Raw genomic sequence first — 11,444 nt, 5'->3', positions numbered from 1 at the left:
CACAGTCTACAGCATAGTATCCTTTACCTCCTAACCTAGAAAGATGGGTATCTCTGCCACTGCCATGTTCCCATCACTGTGAAATTGCTTTAACATTGATTCAGTCAGAGGCTATTGTCTACTTTGTTCCCAGTTCCTACAGCAACTGGCTATTCCCTGAGTTTCTTTTATCACAGAATAACCAAATCTAACTTCATTCAGCTTATGCACTTCATTTGAAAAATGTTTAGTCTTTCAGTGCTAGTGAGCCTCAAGGCCAGATTGAGCTCAGAGCTTCTGTGATGTACCAGGATGTGAAATTAAATAGTTGGTGTATATATCCCCCTGTTGCTTTTTAGTCTTTTCATTATACATTGGATTATAATAAGAAAATGATGTCCTGGGTCTTCAAGTCCAAATCCCAGCTCTCATAAGCAACTTCATCATACAACCCTGCTCATCAAACAATATCCTAAACCTCAGGTCTGTAGTTCCCACTGTATTCACTGCTTTGATAGTTAGAATTCTTCTTCTCATTTTCCAACTAAATTTATCATTATTCTTCTGTTCTTTGGTGTAAATGGTGGTGAGTTTTTTCTCAGTGAAAGTTATCTCAATTTATTTATAAAGCAATCGTACCCCCTCTCAGTCACTGTTTTGTTTAGCTCGGCTACCAAGCTCTTCCATCAAGTGTAACAGACATAACATGAAGGAAGACTCTCTCAGATGCACCAACCGTAAAGTGCGAGTTCCAACATACTGGAACACTGCTTGATACAACACTGCTCAAAAGCAAGTTCATAGGAAGGAGAGGAGCCAGCTCCTGTGGTCTAAGTGGCAGAGGGCTGTGCTGCTGAAGGTGGAGAATTCAAACCCTGCTGCCTACAAGAACAGCAAACTTCACACCTGCAGCAAACGGAGATCTGGAAGCACACACTGAATTGTTGTTCATTGTGGTTTTTTCTTGTTTTTTCTTTATAGACACAAACGTATGAGAGTGACAATCCCATCGTACTGTTAAAGCATACAGCGCATTCTCCTATATGTTGCAAAGCAAATGATAGACAAGAATTCGAATAATCAATGACTAACCTAGCAACACCTGACTATTTTCTAAAATAAACTATAGCCTATTTCCCAGTCAACACTGGAATATCACTAAGCGCCTGCCATCTTGCCTGCCTCCATTGAGGTTTCTAAATACAATATTCCCTTCTCTGAGTTCAACTCTACCCGCTGTCAGGCTCCATTAGGCATAACAAGATCCAGACAGATTCAAGATTAAGCAACTTTTTTATAAAATCCAATTGAGGACTTTCTTACCTTGAGGGTGCAGCACATATTACATTAACCAGATTGTGCACACTTTCCATGCAAGAACTAAAGGCATATATATATGCACAGTTACTTAATTCTCTTAGGAAATAAGCGGGGGCTTTCTAGATTCCTCCCACTACAGACATCATGATCAAGCTCAGCTAATTGAGACCTTGTGGGGAAAAGGGTGTTCCTTAGCAAGGCCTTATTTTTCCAGAAGCAATATGTGAGTGCTGCTGTCTAGCATAGGAAGTCTGTGTGGATTATTAAGGCAGTAATAGTCACGTGGAGAGAGGGGAACCAGGTTTAAAAAGCTCCTTACAGGCTAGGCTGCAGCTTCAGCTCCCAGAGAGACTGCAGTCCCAGAGTGGTGGAGCCAAGAAGAAAGAATACCCCTTCAGTCATCTTCCCCCTCCCCACAGGTACCAGGGAATGGGACAGAGACATCCCCAGTGCTACCTGGTGAGTCTGTCAGCAAGATGGCTTCAGGGCTCTGCAGCTGGGAGCGGAGGCTCTCGCCTTACGCCCAGAACAGAGCTTGTCCTTTCTTTGCTATGGGAGAACGGGCATGCAGGCTCACTGGAACGCAGGGGAACGTGGGCATATTTGGGGGCACTGCACACAAGACGAGTATGGATTTGATGCACTGAGTGGCGGTGACTGATTGATGGCATGAGTAGGCAGCAGTGTAGCTGCACATGAGTGTAAAAATGTGGGTTGTACTGCATGGGCACACAGCGAGTGTTCACAGGGTACTATGTAATGACTGTGCACAGGGGAAGTACTTGCAGCACGTATGGCATGAAGTATCAAAAAAAAGAGAGCAAATGGTTTTCTGTGGTGTATTCAGAGAGGATGAAGTAAGGAAACCACGGAGTAATAGAAAGAGAGCACGAGCTGCGTGTTTTAAGCATGCAATTGCTCTGAAACACTACAGCCACTGCTCAAATACTTCACCCAGACAAGAGCTTTAGGATCCAAGTCACAGCTTGGATCTTGGAGCTTGAACCAAGAGCTTTTTGTGAAGGCAGAAAATCTGCAAATCGTCAATAGCTGTCTTGCTAGCATCTTTGTAGTCTGTGGCCTGAAGAGAAGATGCCAATACACAAGCTTTAACTTGGACTTGGGATTCTTTTTCACATTCCTGGTGTTCCTTGCAAACTCTGACTGGCGCCTCTTCATATATTACAATTATAATACGGTATTATCAGTCCTAGCAGAGTGAGTAAGAACAGCAGGCTGTGACACCACCGAGAATCCTCTACAGTCTGACCTATTCTTGTTGATGCCACGTGGAAGGGAAGCTATTTAATACTGGAGAGGGGAAGCCGGTTTCTGCCTTTTGTGATGAAATTTTATTCCCTAAACAGACGCTGAACATAGTTACTGCTCACAGCTGTAGCAGGAAGAGCCCCTGGAAACCCCTTTCTGCAGTGGTATTTAGCCAACTTCTGGCATGAATCACTGTTGTTCTGCCAGCTAATTCTTTGCTCATTTTACACCTAAAAGACCCAAGTCCCATTTGGAATAGCAGCAGATAGCTAATGTCCTGCAAATACTTCAACCTGACAACTGAATCCTACCAGCCCCACGCTTTCCAGGAAAGAAAAAGCCAGACATCCATCAGTCCTCGTGTGGGAATATTAGCAGTATCCAGCCCTGCCATTCAACCTGCACCCCACCAGGTTCTGATGTCCAAAGCCAAATTCTACTGTTTAACTAAAGCCGTGCTAGCAGACAAGGGGAAGCTGCCTCTGTACTGCAGCTCAGCCGGGAAAGAAGGGAAGCGGGCAATCCAAACTAGCTCTACCTGTTGCCCGCTAACGGCACTTTCAGATTGCTTGACCGGGGACGCGTACTGTGCCTGGCGGGAAGAAGCAGCTCCGAGTGCCCCGTAGTTCGCGGCAGGACAAGCCCTAATTGTCCAACGCTAAAGCGACACCGCTGCTGGTGGGCACGGCGCAGCGCGGGGCCCCGGACGGTGCGGGGCTCCGGCCGGCCCCGCTCTCCCTGGCTCAGCCGGCTCAGGGCGCGGGTCGGGAGGCTCCAGCTCGGTCTCCAGCGGCGGCGGGCGGGTGCCCAGGTGCGCCCTTGGCTCGCAGGCTGCGGGCAGCGGCGCCGCGCCCGGCTGCCGGCCGCTGCCCCGCGGAGGAAGGGCGCGGGAAGCCCCGCTCCCCGGGGGCACCCTGGCGGGCGCGGGCGCCGCGGTCCCCCCTCTCCCGCCTCATTTGCATGGCTCTTATTACGGCCGTGCCTCGCTCCTGCCGCGCTGACACCGGCGGGCTGGAGCGCGGAGTCGCCTCCAGCGGGAAGTGCACTTCCGTTATCTGCGCTCCCACACCCCGCCTCGCCCGCTCCCCCTCCTCAGCTCGCTCTCTCTGGATGTTTAAGGCAAGGATGAACAAACAGATCCAGCCCGACCGCAAAGTGTCGGTGGTGGCCCCCTTGCCGGAGCGCGCCGGGCCGCCGCCCCCCAGGAAGGACGTGGAGCTGATCCTGGTGAAGGAGCACAACGGGGTGCAGTACACCAGCAGCAGCCTCCTGCCCGCCGCCCCCGCGCCGCGCTACGGCGCCCAGGACAGGGAGACCTGGGGCAAGAAGATCGACTTCCTCCTCTCCGTCATCGGCTTCGCCGTGGACCTGGCCAACGTCTGGCGATTTCCCTACCTCTGCTACAAAAATGGAGGGGGTAAGAGCACCGCTTGCGAGGTCTTTCTCCCCGGTCCCAAACCCCAAAGCCGCACGGGCGGCATCCCCTTCTTCCCGGAGTTTCAGGGGCAAAGCCAAGAGCCGCGGCTCACCCCGCTGTGCCCGGGAGCGGTGCCGGGTGGCGAAGGGAGGAGCGGCGGCACTGCCGCTCTGCCCCAGCGCTGCCCTGCTCCTCCCTTGGCCACCCGGCACCGCGCGTCCCGGCGAGCGGGGCACCCGCCGCGGCCCCGGGCCCCGAGAGCTCCCGGGGCGCCGCTCCCCGCCGCTCCCTCACGGTCAGGATCGCTCGCACACCGCTCGGAGTTGAACTTAGTTTTGAGCACAGGCGTATTCGCCTTCTGCTGCCGCTTCAGCCTGCTTAACACTTTTTTCGTTCGCAAAAAAATAGCACCAAGAGGGGAAAAAACCACCAAAACCACTTGAGGAGAGAAAAAGGCTTCTAGAAAGTTAGCGCCGCACCAGGGAATGGTTTCTTTGGGGCAGTTTTAACGCGGGTCAGGATTTCTGCCCTCCATTCTGCAGACTGGGGGTTCTGTCTGTCTGTCTGTCGTCTCCCCCCACCCCCAAGTAGGTAGGAGACTTTTTACAGACAAAACCTCCCCTCCTGCACGGTTTGGCTATGATAGCAGCAACAGAAAAAACGACACACAATAACTGCAGTTGGCTCAGACTGTTGGGCACATCTTCAGTAAGACCTTAACTCCACCATCCCCTTTCATCTCCCTGAAATCCACTGTGTTGTCAGCGATGACTCCACGCTGTGATGGAGTAACACCATCTGCAAGCCGGGCAGGTGCCTGGGGTGCTTTCCAACCACACATGGGAAGAACAGCCCCTGCCCAGCAGATGGAGGACTGTGTGTGTGAACGGCAAATGATACAGATAGAAGACCTGCGAGATAGAAAGCATGTTCTGTAAGATAGTTGTGTGTGTCTCGATAGCGTGGTTGCCTGGTGATAAAGGCTAATGGTTCACACTTGTAGCATAAATACTTGCTTCCTGTGAAAAGAGGACTACAGGATGGGAAAATCCCTATCAATTAACATGGAATTACACCTGTCCTTGGAACACTATAGGATACTAGAAAGGGCTGGTACTGAAAAACTTGGTCTAGTTTAGTACCTCCAAAACTTCTGAGAGGAGTCAGAAAATCTCCCTGCGCACCACCCAGCCAGGCTGAAGAAAGTAGTTAGTACTGAAAAATAACCTCCATCCTTACTTCATTATGTCCAAAAATAATTCCAGCAATTCGCACTACAGCAGCACAATGCATCATGAACCCAGCAGGCTCCCACAGTGGCAGGTGTGAGCGTAGCAGCAGCATCATTCATGCCACTCAGTACATACGCACCATTGCCAGATCTCCAGGTCATCTTCCAATTTTTAGGGAAAAAGATATAGTCTCCTATCTCACATTGCACAAGGTGACACCAAGAGTACTGGAACTCTCTTCTATCGTATTTTGGGTCACTTAATTTCCTAACCTGCTTCCTTTATAATTTGCTGCTAGCTCAGGCACAGGAGGTAACAGTCTGCAACTCTTGCATTTTGTTTAGTCTCCATGTATTATCTTACTTCAATTCAGCCAGAGAAACCTGGGTCTTCGGTAGCATCTTTTAATTCAAATACTTCCAAGTTGCAGTGGAGGGACAGCCAACTACTTACTTCACAGCCACAAGAGGTACCTTTCAGTGAAAAGTTTGCACCAGTTCTTCCATACCATCAAAGTGAAAAGAGACCTTTACAGGCAAAGCTAGGGAGGCCCTTTGCTGTCAAAGTCTATCAAATGACTGAGAACTGTGTACCGATACAGAGATTATAAGCACTTACTTACTCTGCTCTTCAACAGAGACCAAATCGCAGTATGAAGCATCTCAATCAACACCTAGGACATCATTCCCAAATGCATACATAATATCACAACATCCTTTACTGGCTCTTAAAAGACTAATTTTACCATAAAATTAAAGATAAAATAATCCCAATGATCAAAACCCATCAACAATGGGCTTTTCCAAAGGAGGTGTTCTCATGGAGAGGACATCAGCCAGCTGAGCTGGACAAAGACACATCAGCTATGGCTAACAGGGGGACAAACTAGTTTTCACAACTTGATTGTATTTGACTTAATGACATTTAATCATATCTAGATATTGAGATTATTTTTATTTTTCTATGCTGTTTGATAGAGTATGGTCATCAGCGTATCAGTCACGATAGACTTTCCAGTATAGACCCTGCTCTGAGAACTGGGGAATGGAAATATAGCCAGGGACTGGTTAACAGCTTCTCTTTACAACAATTGTTTCTATGCTATCTTAAATTTCCATCCATTGGTGTATATATATGTATCAATTTTGTTTAGTAGAAACTCCTGTAAGACATTCAGGCTCTAAAAGTACTGAGTTTCAAGCCAACTCAGTCCCTTTTCTCTGTCAAACTGCATTTGGGAGCTTGATTGCTCTATGGGGATATTTTCTTACAAGAGCAAAGAACATGAGGCAACAGACAGAGCTATGGGATACTGTTGGATTTCATTGCTTTCTTTCTAGTCCTAAGTCACAGATATTCTTAAACATTTTTTTTCCACACTGCTACTGCAGGAGGGAACCTTTTTAGCACTATAGCAAGTTTTGCTACCTCAAAAAAATAATCCAATGGGTTTCATATAACTCTGGTTTATGTATCTCCATACATTAGATGTAATAAAAATAAAGTACTAACAGACATGAAGAACATTTAATTTCATTATCTTAGTAGTTTTGCTGGGCTGCCAAGCAAGCAAAAGAGACAAAATTGGGTGTCATTTCTATGCTTGTATAGCATGCTCAGATTTGCTCTTCAAAAAAGTTTTACAAGAAGCTCATAATAGGGTTACAGTTTGCCATTTGGTATTTATAAGGAGCTACTAGATAAAAGAAAAACCAAACCAACAGATTAAACTTGAATTGGATGGCATGTATAAAGTAAATCAGTGGAACAAAAAAGCTTTCCTTTCTTCTTCCTCTCAGTTTCTCTTCATTCTGAAAGCCTCAGCGATTACTCAGCCTCAGCAATTTAACTAGAGCTGACTTTAGACAGTCAAATGTGGGTTATGAATTGGTATATCTTCGACAAATTGATACAAAATAGGCAGAGAAAAGGAAGCATGTTGCAATGCCGTGAGTAAACACACATGAGCCACTAAGGTATTTTAACACTTGTTTTCAGCATAGCTTGCGTTATCCAGCAAAAAGAAATTCTGTTATCCCTCCAAAATCTAAACCCACAAAGGTTCTACAAACACTCTTAAATGTTGAACAACAGCGTCAAAGACTTGGAACTGGTAGAAAATGGCATCCCACTTTACATCTGAAAAAAGTGATGCGAGTGACGTGTGGACTGTTATGCTCCTAAGACTGGCTATGATTAATTTAAGATGCCAGCAGACACACTAAGGGCCTTTCCATGCTTGTAAAAATAGGTGGCTCTCAATAAAGCGTGAGAACTTACAGGATCTCAGAAGGAAAGTATAAATACACTCTGTATTCCCTCATTCGAAGCTGAATTTTACAAGGGCATGGATGCGTACACATCCCTGCCCTCTTCCTAGCCAAATCCTTGAGTTTCTTTGATAAACTCCAGGGAAGTTTCCTGATTAAAAACTAGACATACAGGCTTTTGGGTTAGATCTTGAAGTTCCACACATACAAAACTCCCGATAGTTTACTTCAGTGAGTTTTACTTACATGAGGCATACACCACCCAGTGGTAGTTTATACAGACTTTTTTATGTTAGGTAACTTTGGAGACAGCATTGGTGGTGTTAAAAAACCCTATTTGTATTTTAACAAGCTCCCAGTAAAAGCTAGAAAGTAAGAAGCATCCAGCAGCACTAGAATGCTGAATGACTAGCCAGAAACATCTGTGTTTTGGGAGCAGCCTGCTGAGAGACCCCAATGGGACTTCTGCACAAAGATAGATGGCAGAATGTAACCCTTCTGTGAACAACTGTGATTTTTGGAAACATTCCTCTGCTACAAAAAAAATAATTCTCAATCTTTAATAAGATCTAAAAACCTAGAGTGCTTATTTTTTGCATCAGTTACCTACTTCCACAGGACCTGTCTGCCTTACACAGGCAGAGACAGATTCAGTGGCTGTATTATAATACGAAACGACGCACAGAAAACTTTCAGGACAGTTTAGTACGAACCGACTGGATGAAATCTTGCCCACACTGACTTCTTGGAAGCAGGATATGCCTGCTATGTGTTCTAAACTACTTTGTAATATGACAGAGAGGCTCTGTACACATGGTAAAATTCTACAAGGTCTCGTTAAGCAGATAAGGCAACGCTCCAGAAGGGGAAATTCTCAAACATCGCCTTGTCAGTTTGGCTGATCAATAAACACCACAACTCACACGTATTTGGCTGCTCCTCGCAACACAACGGAAAAGCACTGTTTGTAGCAAAGCAAATACTTTCTGTGCAGTCCATTTGTGAGAGTTCCAAAGAGCAGTGTATGTCACTGGAGAAATCATCAACTACGGTCATTTCTACTGGCTATTCTCACAAGTGCTATATCCTCATTATAACTCATCTTTGGGAAAAGCCCATTTTTCTTTTTGTTTGTGTTTTTTTTTTTAAAAAAAAAAAGAGGCTCCCTAGCTATATGACTTTGTAAGTGGTCAACACTGACGTACTTCAAACAAGTCCTTATAACACATCCAGCCTTTTAAGTGCTCCCCAGTTCTGTAAGAGGCTATGCTGAATTAAAGAATAAGAAAAGTATTAAAATTAGACTCTAATCAACTTAGGGAAAGATTTACCCTGATATTTGGATTATATCTAAAATTTTACTGATGCCAAATGAAGTTGAGTAACGCCTAGTACGATTAACTGATGTGCTCACAGTGGGGGAGGATGATGCTCAGTTAACAAAGCTATTGTAGTTTTCATACAAGATACTTTTAGTATGAAATGTTCATTTTTGTTTCATTTTCCTGCATAGTCATAGGAAAAATTAAAATTTCCCATTGAAATCTGTGGAAAAAGAATTTACTAACATGAAGTACGTTTTTTTTGTGAGCCAAAGTATTTGCAAGGTCAGTCATGTTCAGACTACTCATTAGGAAGCATGTAATTGTCGGATTAGTCACTGGAGACTTACTGTATCATAAGAATCAGATTAAGCTTTTCACGAATTTACGAATAGCTGCAGATAAATATTTTAACAGTTCTCTAGCTATCATAATATACACTTTTAATCTCCTATGAAGCATTGTTTTTCAAGTGGTTTTAGACCTCAGTATGTTTAGAAAAAATTGTTTGCTTCATAGAACATAGAATGGTTTGGGTTGGAAGGGACCTTAAAGATCATCTAGTTCCAACCCCCCTGCCATGGGCAGGGACACCCTCCACTACACCAGGTAGCCCAAAGCCTCATCCAACCTGGCCTTGAACACTTCCAGGGATGAGGCAACAGTTCACCAGCAATCAATTCACTTTAGAACAGAAGCATCTTACAGTTTACCCTAATGCTCCCTTTCCCACTCCTATTTCCATAAGCTGCAATGCAGGACTGAGCAGCCCACAGCACAGGTACCACAGCCAGCCTACAGCCAAATCCAAACATCACCAGACAGGGCCAGCACAAAGGCAGGAGCCAAGAGCTGTCGCACATTGAGATTGACACTTGTGAAAGTGGCACCTCCCACAGAGCTGTGAGCCTGGTCCGTGCACTGCTCCACCAAAAGCAAGCTAGAATGCTGACGAGCAGCACCTTACCTTTATACTAGGCTCTGCCTCTTGCTTTTTGCCAAGTGTCTGCCAGCGAATTTAATCACTTTTTTGAGAAAGAATATGATCTGGCACTTCACACTTCAAAGGTGGATGACCTTTGCATTGTAATATCAGGGTTTACATTCCAAAATAGCATTGATGATGATAATAATAAATCAACTTTGAAGTCATCTCACTGCGAAGCCTACGCCAAGAGTTTGACTCATCAATCACTCAAAGATTGGATGCAAATGTAGTGATTCTGGTTTCCTAATAAGGGGTTTTCTATCCCCGTTAGTGCATCAAACCAGTGACCTCAGATGGGTTAAACTGTTATGCTGATTGCACTGTGGCCTTGAGCTTTGGGCTCCTGGGCATGGTGTGACACTGGGGACAATGTTCAGTTGTATGGTGTGACAGTACCTCCTTCCCCAGAGCTAGATTCAGTGGCCAACGCACAGTTGTTCTCCTCCCTTTCCCAGGTGACTTCATGACTTCTCTTTCTTTTCCTTGGTCAGGCACTACTCATCTGGAGCACACAGAGCAGAGATTGACCTAGGCTCACCTGCTCTGTAGCTCACATGTCACTTTCCAACTGCTTCTCTGAAATTCCTGTTCTCACCTACATGTCTTGTTGGCTCCGCAAAACAAATCTTCAGAACTGTAATGTCTGCAGGGTTGTAAGCTACCATGTTATACATCTATTACATATGAAGCATTATCAATACTTGATAAGGAAGAACCGAATCTTTCTCAGCCAAATCTTTTATCAATTCTAAATTCTAGTTTCCGACTCTGGGGCAAGATACCATGAAATAGTGTCCAAGTGGTACACTACATGGACTCTCAGCTAAATATTTGGCTGAGCAGTGAAGTTATTTGTCCCTGAACAATTCTAGAAACTCTTGGATTGATAATTTTACAAAGGTTCTAGAGATACATAAACACAGAAAGGTTCCAGACAAGATTCATAGTATTTAGCTTGAGGTTACATCTCAAGAGAAGCATCCTGTGATCAATGCAGGGCAAGCATTCAGGACTGATCTAAGGAGTGCCCTAATCCATCACCAGAACCGGTTTTCCACCTTAGCTCCTCTACATTACCGAGACAAAAGAACCCTGCTGTGAACCAAATGAGCTGTTCTTACAAAAGCGGACACCTCTTTCTAAGCATGCTGAATGACCACATTTCCATTACCACTCACAGAAGCACTTTATTCTAAAATGAGACAGAAAAGACATCACATAGTAAACTTACTTCAGTTGTTTGGAAATTTAAAATCTCTGTTTAAGGTCTTCCCCTCTCCCTTCATTCCTGTATGTCCTTTTCAGTTCTGGCAAGAAACTGAAGTACCAAAACATCACTAGAAAGCCATTCCAATAAGACAGATATCCCTCCCGGGCAAGTACATTCTGAAGGTTGCATTAGGAAGCCTTCTACTTTCATATTAACACCTATTAAAACAGGCACAGGAGTTTGGCTAGGGATCTCAGGTTTTGGATACTCATTCAAGCTGAAATAGCAGGCACTTCAGCTTCATCTGTTTCTAGTCTGTTTTCTCACATCTTTTTAAACTTTTTATTAAATTTGCTGGGAGCAATGGAAAATAGAAAGGCCATATTAGGAGTGTAGCAGCCAACAGCCCCTTTAGTGAAGAAACCAAAATACCTCTA

The 11,444-nt window shown here is 45.0% G+C and overlaps 1 protein-coding gene across 2 annotated transcripts in view; it reads left to right on the top strand.

Annotated features, from left to right (window-relative positions):
• Nucleotides 1-1,728: 1,728 nt before the first annotated feature.
• The window catches only part of SLC6A2 (solute carrier family 6 member 2), a 71,756-nt gene continuing 62,040 nt past the window's right edge, over nt 1,729-11,444 (top strand). Inside the window, exons 1-2 of one of the 2 annotated variants that reach the window (XM_086620682.1) lie at nt 1,729-1,758; nt 3,688-3,985. In XM_086620682.1, the coding sequence (XP_086476808.1) occupies nt 1,729-1,758; nt 3,688-3,985 (328 nt within the window). Of the gene's footprint in view, nt 1,759-3,528; nt 3,986-11,444 lie in introns of those variants that run through there. The other variant, XM_086620681.1, reaches the window with a different exon arrangement.

The sequence above is a fragment of the Tauraco erythrolophus genome, chromosome 15 (assembly GCF_009769465.1).
Source record: "Tauraco erythrolophus isolate bTauEry1 chromosome 15, bTauEry1.pri, whole genome shotgun sequence".
NCBI lineage: Eukaryota > Metazoa > Chordata > Aves > Musophagiformes > Musophagidae > Tauraco > Tauraco erythrolophus.
The sequence above is the reverse complement of the archived record's forward strand: the minus strand, read 5'-3'. Positions and strand labels throughout refer to the sequence as shown.